Source organism: Pelecanus crispus, chromosome 2 (genome assembly GCF_030463565.1).
Source record: "Pelecanus crispus isolate bPelCri1 chromosome 2, bPelCri1.pri, whole genome shotgun sequence".
Taxonomy (NCBI): domain Eukaryota; kingdom Metazoa; phylum Chordata; class Aves; order Pelecaniformes; family Pelecanidae; genus Pelecanus; species Pelecanus crispus.
In genome coordinates, this window is record NC_134644.1 from 25,808,971 (window position 1) to 25,825,864 (window position 16,894).

General features: G+C 37.2%; 1 protein-coding gene across 1 annotated transcript in view; it reads left to right on the top strand.

Moving 5' to 3' along the window:
* CFAP69 (cilia and flagella associated protein 69) overlaps positions 1-13,818 on the top strand; it is a 30,351-nt gene extending 16,533 nt beyond the window's left edge. The window contains exons 14-23 of the mRNA XM_075728198.1: positions 216-334; positions 783-901; positions 2,552-2,633; positions 3,634-3,826; positions 4,452-4,589; positions 6,863-6,939; positions 7,975-8,169; positions 9,745-9,831; positions 11,475-11,579; positions 13,645-13,818. Coding sequence (XP_075584313.1) covers positions 216-334; positions 783-901; positions 2,552-2,633; positions 3,634-3,826; positions 4,452-4,589; positions 6,863-6,939; positions 7,975-8,169; positions 9,745-9,831; positions 11,475-11,579; positions 13,645-13,818 — 1,289 coding nt within the window. The remainder of the gene's footprint in view (positions 1-215; positions 335-782; positions 902-2,551; positions 2,634-3,633; positions 3,827-4,451; positions 4,590-6,862; positions 6,940-7,974; positions 8,170-9,744; positions 9,832-11,474; positions 11,580-13,644) is intronic.
* Positions 13,819-16,894: the final 3,076 nt, after the last annotated feature.

The window sequence follows — 16,894 nt, forward strand, 5'->3', positions numbered from 1 at the left end:
AGCTCTGTCACCAAGAGTAAAGTCCATGAAACTACAGCATCAGAGTGCTGCACTTCTGTAAGCTATTATAAAATACAGCAGATAAAACTGAACAACATAAGTAGATTCCTTTAAGAATCCCTTGGTGTAAATTTAATTTTTTTAAAAATCAGCAGCTGTAATAGAATTCTGACTCGTGTATAGGACATTCATGTATAAAATATATTCATTTATAGACATCCTAAAGTACGCAGCAAACAAATCTAAAGAGAAAGAAGATGCCATTCTACTGGAAATCCAAGCTGATATATTATTTCTTTTGTCTGCTCTCTGTGAAAATGATCTCCACAGAAAGGTATGTGTCTTTCTATCTCACACTGTGCAGAAAACATCGGTATATTTTCATTTAAAGGATACTGCTTTTTTTAATTATTATTCAAAAGCAGATGTCAACTGTAGTTCATTGCTAACAAGTCAGGTTTGATAACTGGTTTCTGTGACAGTGACAGTTAAAATGCAGAATCACTGAGAAATCCACTAGGAAGTGTCTCACCTATTTAATTGGTAATTTACCTGATTTTTAAATGAATATATGAAAGTGTGTTAACGAATGAGATTAGCAGTTTGGAAAAACTGAAAATCTCTTTTGTGTATCATAAAGAATATATTCTACTCTCACAAGTGGGCCAAATTTATTATGATATAAGTATTTAAATTTTTCAATTTCCTTTGTATTTTGTTCCATGTAGCTATTTAGTGAATACTATTTAAGAAACATATTGCTTTAATTAATGTTTCAACAGGAACTCTTCAGCTACGAAGGAGTGGATATACTTATCCCATTCATTCAGATGGATCCAAAGAAGTTATATAGTGGATTAGGCCACAGTTGTCTCCTCTTCAGTGCACTTGACTGCTTGTGGTTAGTAAAGTGTTTTAGCAGCAGTAACTCTTAAAAATGTCAAGCCTTGGATTTTTTAGGTCTGCAATACTATGGCCTTTCTCTGCACATATAGGCCTTTCTTCTATTTAAAATGTATAAAAATTCCTCATACAATTTGACTAATTAAAAATGACACAGGATAAACAGAATATGCTGGATGTACTCTCTTCTAAATAGGGGTTCGGTATGACAACCTAACTCCCTACACAGCAGTCTTAACTCCCCACACAGAGTGACCTCCTGAGATGCAAAGTTACCTAAGAGTGTTGTCGTGGTTTAGTCCCAGCCAGCAACTCAGTACCACGCAGCCACTCGCTCACTCCCCCTACCCTGATGGGATGGGGGAGAGAATCGGAGGAGTAAGAGTGAGAAACACTCCCGGGTTGAGATAAGAACAGTTTAATAATTGAAATAAAGTAAAATAATAATAATAACAATATAATAATAATAGTAATAATAATATACAAAGCAAGTGATGCACAATGCAATTGCTCACCACCCGACGACCGATACCCAGACAGTTCCCGAGCAGCGATCGCTGCTCCCCGGCCAACCCCCCCCAGTTTATATACTGAGCATGACGTCATATGGTATGGAATAGCCCTTTGGTCAGTTTGGATCAACTATTCTGGCTGTGCCCCCTCCCAGTTTCTTGTGCGCCTGGCAGAGCATGGGAAGCTGAAAAAGTCCTTGACTAGCATAAGCAGTACTCAGCAACAACTAAAAACATCAGCATGTTATCAACATTCTTCTCCTACTAAATCCAAAACACAGCACTATGCCTGCTGCTAGGAAGAAAATTAACTCTATCCCAGCCGAAACCAGGACAAGTGTCTAAGAGAGGTGTATGGTTAGAGTCTGTAAACAACTTCAGAGAAGTAAACAGAAGGCAAGAATAGACCAGTATTAGCTAAAAACTGTGTAAGCATAAGAAGTGTTTGTAAACTGGCTATATTGGGCTAGAAATATTTTAAACACTGCTATCAGAGAATGCCAATACATAGGAGGATAAGCAAAAGTTAATTTGTTTTAAGGCAGAGGTTGATAAATAAATTAAGAGCCAAATGATACGTTTGTCTGAGAAAAAAGACTGATGCAGGAGATGCATTCAGTTTCTGTGTTAATGACCGTAAGTGAGGAAATAAGAGAAGGAAGCAATAGCAACATGAATGCTGGTTTTATGATAATTTTAAGCTGAGAAAAGCAAACACTGTTGCCAAAAAAAACAGTCTTGCTTGTCTCACCCCCTTGATTCTGCTGGCAGAAATATTCACACAGACCTGCAATAAGCCAGATCAGGGACATGATCTAGCTAAATTTTAGCTTCTTTTACTGAGTTAGTTTTAGTTCAAATCCATACCCTAATCCAATTCACTGTGAACCTGCCAAATTTCTTGGGCTGCTACAAGGAAGGTGTGCCACCTGCAAGAGAAGAAAGAGCAGTGGGGTATATTTAGTTACACAGTGTAAATGAAAAGGCATTTGAAAAATGGTTTTTCTGCTTCCTGAAGGTATGAAGCATATTGCATACCAAATATATTTATGCAATTCAGTAAAATAAATAATATGCTTGTAGAATGTTCCAAAGCATGAAAATGTTTCTACACAGTGAAATTATTTCTGTTTAAGGTCCTGTGTCATTGGATGTTACATTGCAGAGGATTATTTTCTTGAAAAACAGGGCATTTTTTTCCTCCTGGATTTGTTGGCAGTAGGTATTTTTATTATTGTTGTTACAGAATGAGAGAGTAGTAAAACAACATGGAAAATTGCATTGTTTTTGTTACAGTATCTCCTAAGACTATTACAATACTAACAAAAAGATCAGTGTATGTAATTCCCTGAGATAGGAAGGTAATCACACACCAGGATATCCGCCCAGAAATGATTGGACGGATTTTCCATGTATCTTTTTTAAAATTTTTTTTTAAAATTTTTAAAAAATTTGGCAGAGGGAGTTTCAAATTTACCAAAAATGTACTCATTTTAAAAAGAAAACTCAAACTGTGCTCTTATTTTGGATGACATGTCTGTTTAGAAAAGCACTTCAGTTCTTTCTTCACATTGAAGTTAGTAAGAGAAGGCTTTAAAAGTTTTGATGTTTAAAGCTACTTTGTACATGTATTTTGTATGTATAGCTACTTGTATGGGTCTTAGACATAGAGCTGGCACAGGCATTTCACCTCTCACAAAATAAGCATGGACCTTCCTTGTTTCATTCCCTCCTCATTGTCAGTGGTTGTACTGACAGCCTCTGATGGCCTTGCAGTGCAAGGCTGCAGACCGTTCCCTGCTCTGAGTTGCTGCTAAAAGATCTGGCCACAAAATAAACAGGTGCTGTGTGGTACCACTCAGGCACTGCCTTCAGAGCCTGTTTGTTACAAAAATAAATCTTGGTAGTAGTACATTCTCCAGCATGTGAGCCTGGAGGCATGTATACAAAACCTATTATGTAATTTTACACGCAGGTATGCACATCTTGTATGATCCTACACTCATTCCCCTCATGTTCCTTGATTTATGGAACTTTGCATGGCAGGATTCTAGAAACTTGAAAGATTTACAAGTTTATACATAAGTTTTGTGCAAATAGTTGTGATGAAAAGCTTGTAGTTACTTGATTACGTATTACACAATTTCTCTATTTTTTAAGGTAGACATCACTGTGTTTTGAACGGTTTAAAACATGTTTTCCTTTTCCCTTCACCAAGTTAAAGCGAAAGAACCTGTGCAATATAATTCTTGGAATCTTGGTTGAATTTTGTGACAACCCTAAAACCACTTCGCACATCAGTACCTGGCGAGGGGAGAAAGATCAAACAGCAGCTAACCTTCTAATACAGTTATGGAGACAGGAAGAATTGGACCTAGGAGTCAAACGTGATCAATATGGAAGGATTGTTGGTAAGTTTTATGATGCATGTGAAACTGTGAGCAGTTCCACTGAATAAAGTAAAACAAAGACAGTATTTGCTTTTGCAATCTGAATCCTGATGAAAGTAAATTACAATACTCATAGCTTTATGCTCTAGTTCTTACCAAACCTAAAATACCTTCCGTCTATTTCCTTTGGAGTCTGACCACTAGATGGCTTTTTCTGCATCAGCTGGGAATGAACCAGGTAATGAACAGAACCGTGACTGGTAGTCTGAACAGCTTTTCTAATGCTGGACAGTTAAACTACTTAGTTTCTTCCACAGAAGGCATCATGTTTTGTTACATGTTGTAAAAAGAAGTAAGGAGAGTGCTATGTTCTAACAAATCTTTAGTCATGCTGATTAATATTTCCTGGCCCACATTATGTTCAAATTCCTGGCCAAACTATCAAAATTATTTACATGGTGTCCACAAAGTAAGATGGAATTGTCTTCTGCTGGAGGAGGCATCACAGAAAAGAATATGTCCATAGCTGCCTGCTAAAGATCCTCGTACTTCATTATACAGGTAGAATTTCCTCTAAGTTTAATAGCTTTGGGAACATACTACTTCTTCATTCTTCTACTCTGGTTTTGTGTTTTGAAATTATTAGACATGAAGAGACCTATTGCTAGCAGCTTCCAGAAGCAGCAAGAGGTCATCCCCATGCCTGCCAACTGTCCCAGCTTTGCCATCATGGAAATTTCAGAAAACATACGGGCAAAACTTTATTCATTATTGTGCAAGCTAGGTAAGACAAGTGAATTGCCTTGTCAGTGTCATATTTGTCATTAAACTGAACCTGTTCACTGGCAATCTTTAAAGCCACTATAAAAAAAAAAGGTCAAAGGGAAGTTTGAGATGGATCATCAACACTCTGTTGTTAATAGATGCTTGCTACTCCTGTTCTTAAAAGTCCCTATTGATGGGGATTTCAAGACTTCCCTAGTACTTTTCTGCCCTTACCATTAGGAAGAGTTTTCCTAGATTTAAACCTAAGATTTGCTTGAAATTTTCTGAAATTTGTTTTCCCACACACAATATCTCTTTCACATGTTTTAACACTTTTACATTGAATTTTATTTCCCTAGATCAAGAAATACTACTTTCTGCAGACATTACTTGCCAATCTCATTTTCTAGCATAACCTCTAATGATTCTCATTGTTTTTTTCTTGAGTCTTTCCAATTGGTTCACATTCTTTTTGATCTGTAGTGTCCCAAAACTGAACACAGTACTCCAGCAGAAGCCTCACAGCCAAATAGAGCTACATTACACTACTCATTTTGTAAATAAACATTCTGACATTAATATAACAATTGCTGTATTCATAGTGGCATGATACTCTTTGTACAGTCATCTACCATCCTGGATTTGTACAGATGACTGTTCCTACATTTAGAATTTTTTATTTGTCCTTACTGAATTAAACTCTGTGGTTTTAGATAATTTTTCAGATTGGTAAGGTTAATTAATCTTTTCCTTTGAAATTCTGCAGTCTCTCCTAATTCTATGTTGTTTGCACACTGAATGTGAATAATACTCATTACATCTGTATCTAAAAAACCTAAACTGAAGTCAAGATACATGATAAACTCTTCCACATCCATAAGATTTTTTTATCTGGCTGTAGACTAAAGCTAGATCCTAGTTTTTACTAATTCATGCTGGATATAAATGTTTTCACTATTATCATTTAGCTGCATAAACACTTTTTTAAATTATTTGTTTCAGTCTTTTTTCAGGAACTGAACCAAACTGATATCCTCTGGCTTGTCCTTTTCCTCTCTTAAAAATAGGCATTAGGTCTGTTTTTTCACTTCCATTCTCTACAGGTTCAAAGATGATCAGTAATTGTTCTGTGATTGTCTCAACCAATTCCCTGGGTGACCTAGAGAACCAACTGGTTTGAAAACATCCTTAGTTTCTCTAATAAATTATAGCTAGTTCTTCCTCTGTTGTAACCCAGGTTCTTACTAATTTTTATTAGTGTTAATTATGTTAAATGTTGGATCACAGCCAAATTCTTTATTAAAGCAAAAAGGTATGAGATTTTGTTCCAGCTTTCTCCTATATTCACACATACCTCTTACGTTAGTTATATAAATTGTAATGTCTCCTGTGAAGTACTGAAATGACATGAAAGTGGATAATAAAAAAATGGAAATATTTTTATAGTCTTAGCATCTTCCTCTTACTGTAGTCATGCTCCATAACAGCCTGTAACATGGTGATCTAGAAAACCAGTGTTAATTGGTCTTTATTTATGGTATTTCTTAACTTCAAAACATGATGTAATTATACTCTAATAGATAGATGCTACATTCCCAGTTACCACACAGATGGTATGACGAAGTCGAGAATGAGATTTGATAGACTATATAGAGATAGGTTTTTTTAAAAAAATCAAGTATAATTAACATTCAGTGTGCAAAAAATGAGGCATAGTCTCAGCAACCATACTTCCCTACCTTATTCTTTTACACATATTGTAAATATATTTTTTAAAAGATGGAGTCATGATGCTCAAGGCATTATGCTCAAGGCTCAAGTCGATAAGATGGAGGAGACCCTCATTACACAGCTTTGAAACAAAGTACTGGTCACTCTGTAGTACAGTTCTCCTGATGGCTACTTCACAGCTAAAGCAAACTCTGTTTGTGCTGAATTGCTTCTTTAGAAACTGAGACGTGGACTCAACTATTTGTCTACTTTAACAGAAGATCAAACCCTTACCACAAAAGTGTAGCAAATGCAGTACTATCCAGGCTTTCCAAGAGATCAGAAGGTCGCTGGAGCCACTCATGAGTAAAGAGTTAGTACAGAGTGAATTTATTACGGAGAAAACAGGGTTTTTATCACCAAAAGCCTGCTCAGGATTAGAAGAGTGACTGACTGATGTATGTGTGATGAAGATTTTGCATGTGATTATATGACAAATAAGATAGTGTCTTTTTTTAGAACGTTATATTTTAAGATAAATTCATCATGCTGTTAATACTGACATGATTAACGTTCTTTTAGGTTTTGAAAATTTACCTGGCTTATCTGCTAAGGATTTTGTCACACTTGCTATCATACGGCGTTACATTGACTTCAAAGTGAGTATTGTGGAACAAAATATTACTACTGTATCTCTGTTTGCAAAAATAGCAAATATATCTCAGAATACAACAAACAACCCTTCAAAAGCAGTCATCTGTGTCACAAGTCACCTGTAGTTTCACAGAGAGTGTAAGCCAGTATTCACCATCAAAAGAACCAATCCCACCTCCATCATTGCAGCACTCCCCAGACTCTTTTGTACTGCTACAAATGTTTGTGACTGCATAGAAGACTAGAAACCAATGCTAGTTAAAAGTAACTTCAGAAAAAAATAGTTTTAACTGTTTGCCAGCTCAAGAAACAGGAATGTGCCAAGATAGGAGTAAGAAATTGGGGAAGGGCTGGAGAGTAGGACTGCCTCTTTGTGCAGTAAGGTCAGTTGGCAGGGGGGTGGTGCTATTAAAAATGACATTAAATACACATTCTGATAAAGGTTTTTCCATGTTTTCCCATCTTTGTCCCCACATGCAGTATCCATCCATACTGTCAAAAGTTAAGAATGATGTGCCTGTAAGAAACAAGAACAGGATAACAAGCTTTGTGGGAGCCATCATGCTCAAAAGATGCCTCAGTTTATGCTAATTTTCTGCTCAGGAACAAAGTCTATGAAAGCTTGAAGTGTTCAGGAACTAGCAAGACTTGATCTTTAGTTGATAATTCCAGCTTCCATTTATGACTCGTGTTGCAGTTTACTCTGATAATGTGTGCAGTTTGCAATTTTAAGAAGCAGCTAGTAGAACACAACTCTTCACTCTTGTAATTTAGTATCTTGTAGCTATCTGTATCTCTTCTGGGTTTCTGTAGTTACCAGCATTCTTGTTACTGCTCTGTGGAGTCAAGCTTGGGCTTGGGAAGGCTTAGGGAGGATTATCATAAATTAATTTGGCATAGCATCACTGAAATCTAACCTTGCATAAAAATTCTAGGAACTGAAACAACAATAGGGAGATTGTTGCTCTATTATATTTTGAATAATTGGGACTGAAAAAAAAGAGATAAATATCAAATAGTGTGGTGTGTTTCACACACAGGTTGGAGAAGTTTGGAGTGAACTGTGTGCAGAACTAAAAGAAGAATTCAGGCCTGTTGCATCAGATGAGGAAGCCTTGAAAGTTATTTCAGAGATATCGGAAGACACTGGAAGAATGGTTGCTGCTCTGCAGACTGAAGTGCTTGAAAGTCAACACCACCAAGAAATCCAAGAGGAGGAAAAAACGTATACAAAGGTAAGACAAGGAGTATTTAAACAAGTAAAACCCATGTAAAGCTTTTTTGTCAACTTACATAACGATTTTCTTATTATATAATGTTGAGAATTCTGTATGTGTGCACTGCTTGAAGAATTTTTTTTTATTTGAAGATATTTTAATCTGTCTCAGCAGTAAAATTTTAACTTTAAATTAAATTAGGTTAACCTCAGTTCTCCCAATTTGTATAATTTTGCCGATATTTAGAGAGTAACATGAAAAAATGAAGCAGTATCATCAGTGATGCATCAGCAATGGTGTAATGAGAAATTATCATTATGTTACTATGAGTTGTACCTGTGTTCATCTATAGCAGAAAACAATTTAAAGTACCTATTACAACTACATCTGCTTCTTAAAATGAAATGTAAGCCTCTGTTATAAGCTCCTTTGGCTGAACATTCACAAAGCTTTATTACTTCACAAAGCAGGGCTTTGTGCTTCCCAGCCTGCTGAGAGTGAGCAGGTATAGACATTTTCCAGCTTTAGTTATAAGGCAAGCATTTGGCATTTTTGCTCTTCTACTGTCTCATCCTCTCCTGCTTTCTGAGAAGTAAGATCAATTGGTCGAGTGTCCTGGCTTCAGCTGGGATAGAGTTAATTTTCTTCATAGTAGCTAGTATAGTGCTGTGTTTTGGATTTAGTATGAGAATAATGTTGATAACACACTGATGTTTTAGTTGTTGCTAAGCAGTGCTTAAACTAAGTCAAGGGCTTTTTAGCTTCCCATGCTCTGCCAGGTGCACAAGAAGCTGTGAGGGGGCACAGCCAGGACAGCTGACCCAAACTGACCAAAAGGCTATTCCATACCATATGACGTCATGCTAGTATAGAAACTGGGAGGGAGTTGGCCAGGGGGCAGCGATCGCTGCTTGGGGACTGGCAGGTCATTGGTCAGCTGGTGGTGAGCAATTGCATCATGCATCACTTGCTTTGTATATTCTTTTATCATTATTATTATTATTAATATTATCATTACTTTATCTTCCTCTGCTGTCCTATTAAACTGTCTTTATCTCAACCCATGGGTTTTACTTTTTTTTTTCCTGATTCTCTCCCCCATTCCACTGGGGAGGGGAGCAGTGAGCAAGCGGCTGTGTGGTGCTTAGTTGCCGACTGGGGTTAAACCATGACATCCAGTTTTCTAACATCTCATGCTAGTGTTTTTGACGGATTGTCATGCATTATGATGCCTGCACTTTTGTCACCAGAACTGATTCCATGTCTGATATTCAGTATTTGAGAGCGAGCATATACAGAAAGTATCCCTGAAAGAGCTGGGGCTCTTCCAACATTTATTTTGGAAGAGGGGAAAATTTCTTTGCAACAGAGAAGGTAAGCCTTTTTTTTTTTCTTTAAAGGCAGTGCATGACTGAAGTCTTTAAAGGACAAGTACATTACTACAACATCATCCAATCTCAAGTGAGAGGGATGAGCTAAGGTAGCCAAAGGGGCGTAGGTAAACATACTATCCAAACAGCACAAGCAAAGAGTTCAGGAAAGCTTGTAAGAATAGGATTGTATTGTATCTTGTAAATCTTACTTATATTACAGAGCCAAGCTATCCATAAGCAGAGAGAAATGGTAAATAAATGTTGGGAAAATTTCTTGACTCGGACATCAAACTATGAGGCATTGAAGGTAAGAAATCTGAGTGATGGAGCAAAATTTACATTCACAGTGTAGTTGTAATAATTGGGAAGTTCCAAACAAATTTCTTAATGAATTATGAGGATATTCAGGTAGAAGTTACAGTAAATGTTATATTCACACAGACATACAAGAATGAACCATAAGTTGTATTGGCAAAGCTGTGAAATCATTGATTCTTCTGCTCTTCTATGATTCTATGATTTGCTTTTCTGATTACGGTCACAAATTGGGGATCAACACTGTCTATGCACTTGCCATTAGGGGGGGGTTGTGTGTGTGTGTGTGTGTGTATGTATAGTTGTCCTGAAATTGTTGAAACTAAAAGTCTGGACATTCTTTTCTTTATTTTTTCTAATATTTCATTACCTGTTTTTAATACATCACACATCTTTCAAGATGAGAAATATTTTATGATGAAAGGAGTGTCTTTCAGCAATATTCGTGCTTTTCCAAAAGAACACAAAAAATGTTAGAGTCCTGGTTAGGAGATCAGACTAAGTCAGAGAATGAATGAAATCAGACTTAAAAGAAATGCTCTGGCAGCTTAATTTAATTTTTCTTCATTTCCCAAAGGATATGCAAGAATTAGAAATTAAAAAGGGCCAGAAAAAGGATTCAGAGAACTTCAGGCTGGTTAGTTTTAACTGAGTCCCTGGAAAGCTGTTTTAGGCACATGAGGGACAAGAAGGTGATTGGAAATGGTTGTCGTGGATTTACCAAGGACAAATCATGCCTTGCCAACATGGTTGCCTTTTGTGATAAAATTATTAGCTCTGGAGAAGGAGGAAGATGGATGTTATTTCTCTTGGCTTTAGCAAGGTTCTCAGCACAGTCTTGTGTAGCATCCTTGTAGCCAAATTGGGGAGATATAGACTGGACTGCATATAGGTGTTGTCCACTACAGCTGGACTACAAGTTGGATGAAAAACTAGCTGGACTGATGGGCTCGAAGGACAGTGGTCAGTGATTAAACTTTAACTAGCCGTCAGTTTTGAGTGATATTCCTCAGAGTTAATTACAGGGTTGATACTGTTTATCATTTTCATTAATTATTTGGATATTGGATCAGTGTGCAACCTCATCACGTTCATGCATGATACTGAGCTGGAGGAAGCAATCCATATGCTGGGAGGTAGGGTTGCTATTCAGAAAGACCGTGACAAGCTGGAGGAATGGGCTGACCAAATGCTCATGCAGTTCAGGAAAACAAAATGTGAAGTCCTGCATCTGGGATGTATTAAGGTTGCCATGCATCAGAACAGCCTGGGGACTGACTGGCTATGTAGATGTGTACTATGTATGGGGTGACAAGCTGAAAATGAGACAGCTGTGTGCTCTTGTGGTGATGAAGGCTAACAGCGTATGTGGCTATATTAGAAACAATATAGCCCGCAGGTCATAGCAAGTGATTATTCCCTTCTCGCCCTTGTGAAGCCATGTCTGTTTATTCTGTTTTCAGGTCCCCAGTACAAGGGAGAGTCACAAACCAGAGGGAGGGTACTTACAATTAAAGGCCAATAGAATTATCACCTCATTTATTTTGTCATTTTGTTTGTGTAGTTTCTGACAAGTGCAAATGATACAATTCACTGTGATTAAAACAATTTTGCCTTTTTTCTAACTATCTTTAGAAAGCAAAAAGGCTTCAGGAAAAATCAATAGAGGCTTCCAGATCTAAATTGAAGACTCAAAATGGAGCAGTCCATTCTACTGATATTAAAGGCCTCGGTACAACAGTAAGTAATCCCCAGTGACACTGTGTTCATTAATGAGTAAGTGGTTTGGGGTTTATTCTGGCTGTATATGTGCTGCTGCTTACTCTTTCTTTAATAATGTTTATGTTGATGATCTCCAAGTATGTAAGAAAGAATCTGTATCTCCTGCAAAGCACCACTTCCCCTTCTGACATATCCTCAGACAACAGGTAGTTGGTCAGAATGAGATTCAGATCTGCCAGTTACTCATAAAAACTGTGGGCAAGATGGTCCCTATGCTACTTGACATGTACCTCTTGTGGGACAGCCTTTCATGAAAACCTTGCTGAGGTCAAGACCTCCTTCATTTGTTGTTGGGTAAATCTGTGCAATCCCTAATACATCAGTAGAGGTGTCCTTTGTCTGTAAACGTGTTCCTGACTGCAGATAAGCCACTCGTTGCATCTACAGAAAAGATTATTTTTTTCCTCATTTCTATCAGTTAATTGAAGTGTGAGAAAATAAAAACCATTGTTAAGATCTTATTTGGGCATAACAGCATATTTAGATGTTGAGTTTTGACAAGATGGGGTAAGACATGGGAGAATCTCCATTCCAGTCAGTAACTGCTTTTGAGCTCGCTGGATGATTTCTGTGTAAGCATCACAGCTAAGGAGGATTTTAGGGGAAGGGATAGCTTCTTGGTTGCTTATAAGTTACTCTTACATGTAAGGAGAAACAAGGAAGAAAAAACATGAGGTGCTGTTCCCAAACTTGCACAAAGGCAAGAGATTGTATTATCATGGGCTCTCTGGCATAAATGAGTAATTTTAACTAAGGTGGCTGCATCCTGAAAAAGAAAAGAGGCTGTTCATGTTTGATGTGAAGAATAAAGGAGGAGCTTAACAGGAAGCAGGGGGATGGTCTCAGAGTGCTGGACTAGGATTTTTATCAAATTGTCTTTGCCCTAAACTTCTGAAAGATATGGAGAGATACATCTGTGAATGCAAGATGGGCTAGAAAAATTATTTCGTTACGTGCATATATCAGTGAGTCTGTTAATCAGCAATATTTTGCAGAATATCTGAAAAATTTAGATATAAACATGAGTATTCTGGAAATTGTTAGTAGAGAGAAATACATTGTTAGGTTTTACTTTAAAGACTTGGACCTCAAGCCAAGATTGTTCATTTCTTTGGAGGGAGAGGATTTAACAAGAAGATATCTTCATGGTTCTATAGCCAATATTTCAACAACCGTAGACAAAAACATGGAAAAGGTTAGTCTGTTTTGCAGAACAAGTGGATTAAGAAAACAAACACATCAGCAACATCATATAAAATTCCTTGGGTACACTGCTTAGAAGAATTACAAATGACAGATATGGCTGGCAGTTTTTTTCATGGAACAGTCTTCTTCCCTCCTCTCTGCCAACCACCCTTAATAGGGAGAGATGAAAATTAAGCTATGATGGTTGTTGCAAACCAGTCACAGTCAAGTAATCAAACATGTGAGCCACTCAAAGAGTTGCATTGTTTGTTTTAGTAGGCCATGGTTAGAAGATAGAGGTGTCACTCGGATTTTTATTCAGACCTGAACCTATTCAGTATAAAGAGTAGTAATGAGACTGGAAAGTGTATGTCTCTGTCAGTCTTGGAGTTTTCCTGGAGCAGTAGTTATAAGCAATTGCATTCTGAGAGAAACAGGGTCTGTTCCCTTTTTTTTCTTTGAAGTATTAAGGTATAGTGAAATTCTGAAGACAAAAACTGGGGCTGATGTTATATAGAAATCCAAATAACATTGCACAACAAACTGCTATTGTAATAAAGGCTTGATTTTCTTTTCCTCTATTCATAAGATCAGACATGAAGGCAGAAAAGCAGAATACATCAAGGTACCTGCTGAAAAACCACTTTGTCTTTTCCTTTGTATTGATGGGAACAGTTTGTGAATTTGGTATAAAGGATAGTTTGAGTGGACCTCAGAAACCTCAGCATCCATCTCCACCAGCTGAATAATATTTTTGAAAGACAGCTCATGATTTAACTCTCATCTCATTTTACATGCTAACATGAATGTCAAGCAATGCATTTATTTTGTTTTTCAGATTGGATCTGGTCGCTTGGTAACTGTCGAAAGTACACCTCAATTAATTGGAGGGCCACTGGCTGTTACAGACCTCGCTCTTAGAAAGCCCTCTGTTTGTGAAGGAGCCTTAAAAAAGATCAAAAGAGTTAAAACGTTGGACTCAGTCAAGAAAGATTCAGTACCTGTAGAATAGATAGTGTTCTGAACAGTGCTTTTAATATTTTAGTTAATTGTATGTGTATTTTAAATACAAGATAAAATCTGTTTGTAACTCTTTGATGAATTGCATAGAACATCTTGAGACTAAAATTATATTTTGTCTTAACTAGTATAAACATGGGGATGATTTGTTAATAAACTACCCCGTACACTATGGTAGAAAGATATGTTGAGTCTAATAATTTTGTGTGCTAGAGTCAGGTTACCCTGATCCACTATCAGTAGGTCCACTATTTAGATTTCCATCTCTTGTTGACACATTCCACACATTGCAGTTTACATATCTCTTCCTTTGAGCCGGGTGATGAACCTTCAAATAAACACATTTAGTTCTTAATTTTCCTGGATACCATACCCACGTGGGTTTTGTCCAAGTCCGTTTTGTTTCTTGAATTGCCATCTTTAGCATCAGGACTTCAGACTTCTCAGTTTTCATCTAAAGACTCACTAAGAAGCTTGTCTGTGCCAATAGTTTCTCTGAGGCTGTTGAGAAACATGCTGAAATGTCGTGCTCCTCATCAGTTTCTCACAGCTCTTGAACTGATCTTGCTATTCGAATTATTTCTTGGGTTATTGCCCATGTTGTCTCCAGTAAGAACTCATCCTCTTCCACCCTAGCACCTCTAGAATACCAACACAAACTTGTGAGCAGCAGACCTTTTTGTAGATGACTCAGTTTCTAAGCTGTTGTCTCCTTTCCTAACTTGGGCAAAGCCAGAGTTTGCTCTACTACGATAAGGCAAGATTTGCTGAGGCTGTTACTTCATTTTAAAACCAGTTGCTATCCAGTCCTATGGCACAAATTGCTGTGACGTTGCAAGAGGTTCTGTGACATACAAGCTCTGGCATGTAGTCTGTCATTTTTGCCTGTAAGCAAGGTTTAGAGAAAAGTACAAGCTTTCACTTTGTTAAATGCCAACTTGAAAAATGGAAATAAATTTGAGCTAAACAAGCAGAACGTAGTTTCCAACTCCCCTTTTTACTTCCTGAAAGAGGGACAGGGGGAGATGTGTGTGTATAAGCCTTTCTTAAAAATCTGTCCGTGTAACAAGACATAACCGTGCTGGCATTAAAAATGAAGGCAGAGATTTTTGTTTAAAAATTGTCTACTTAAATTATATAAAAAGGAGAACCTGAAGCAAATGATGAAATAAAACAGCCATACAAGATGGTATTTAAACTTTAGAGGAATCTCCACATGTTTAGTTTCCAAAGATCAGAAGCATTTTCTTATGGGCAGGTGTGTTAAACATTACATTGTAGAGTAAGACAGTCTTCTAGTACTTAAAGCTAGAGAAACTAACAAGCTATGCTAATTTAATTTAATTTTTATGTTGGCCTTTTGCTAACTGATAATTTTCAAGTATAATCTGGTTTCATTATGACTTTTTTTTCCCAAAATTATCTGCAGGAAGTTTAAATATGTTTTATTAAACAAGCTTTTATGTGTATTTCTTGCCTGCCTGCAAGAAAGGTAAGCTAGGGTATATAGAGATTCACTGAAGTTCTCTGTCTTGAGTAAAGTCTTGCTCATTTACTTATGTCCATATTTCTCTGACAGCTCTGCAGCAGCTATGCTGCTTTATTACTGTTTTAGAGAATGTGAAAATCTTACCTACACACTGGCGCCACAAACAGTACGATCCATTGTCTTTTCACAGTTAAAACCAAACAATAAATATTTGACTAGGAGAACAAAGATGGTGACATTTAGAGTTTTTTATATGCTTGCATATATGTGAACATGTGGGTGACTTACTACTACTGCCAGCAAGGCACTGGCCCATTTCTTCCAAAAAAACATACAGGATTCATGTAAGTCCTTCTAATTTCTGAGCAAACGCTACAGCAGTACCGTGTAGCCAAGGGATGGATATAAAAGATGTTTTAACTGGAAATCAGTTTATATTTATGCTTATGTAAAAACTTTACATTAGGCACAAAGTGAGCCCCACAGCATTCCTCCCCCTACTGCATTGTGCTTCTGCTACAGACACTGATGTTGCAGGCAAGTAGCTGCCTAAAAAAGTAGCACTTTTGTCTCCTATAGAAAACTAATTCAAGACTTACAGTCTGAGGAAAGATGGAGCTTTTAAAACTGCATAGGATAGCTTGCTCTGGCATTCAAATAAAAGACCACTAATATAGGAAACATTACCTTTAAAATGTTATTATAGTTTTACACTTCTGTAGATGATGAATAAAGTTATTTGTAGGTGTGAACAAGGGAAATTTATTTATCTGGCTTATGACAGTTAAAACACTTTATTTGTTGCAAATGCAATACAAAACACAGCTTTCTAAACTGGATATTGCTGGAACAGATTAGACAATGGCTCTCAAATAGCTGCTCATTATGATGTATCAATTCCTGAAACTGCTGGGTTTGGGTGTGTCATGACTCCCTCTATTTGCTCAGAAGAAAAGGTGTATTTAAAATATTTTTTGTATCAGGAACTTACAGTGACATTCATGGGTAAGAGAAATTTCCTACTACTTTTGTACCCTCTCCAGAATACTGCGGGAGAAATATTTTACAAGATGCAGTTCAACATTGTATTTACCTAAATAAACATTTACAAATCTGTGAGAATTGTTGGATATTTTATGAACTATATATGAGCTAGGCATTACGTGGGATGGATTTCTTGTTAGTTATGAAGGTTTATATGACGTTACTGTGTAAGTACTGTTTCCTACAATAATTAAACCCAGTTGGGATCTCATAAAAGGCTGGAACACAACAGGGACTGAACAAGCTGCACTGCCCAAGGAGCAGAGAACACTCAGCATCTCTGCGTGTTCCCATTTTGTTCTCAGGCTTTCTGTGCTCAGGAGAAATGGATGAACTAGACGGTTAATCTCCCTGAATTAGCTTACCCATGCTGGATCGTTTCTTACAGTGAAAGCAGTAGTGAAGCCAGTCTCTCACTCTTTCAAACTGCTTGATGCATGGGTCTCTTCTCAACTGTGATGTTGCCTGCTATGGCAGGGATGGACTGTATCGCCTTATTTACCTGTGTGAATGTGTAAATAAAGAGCAGTCTTGT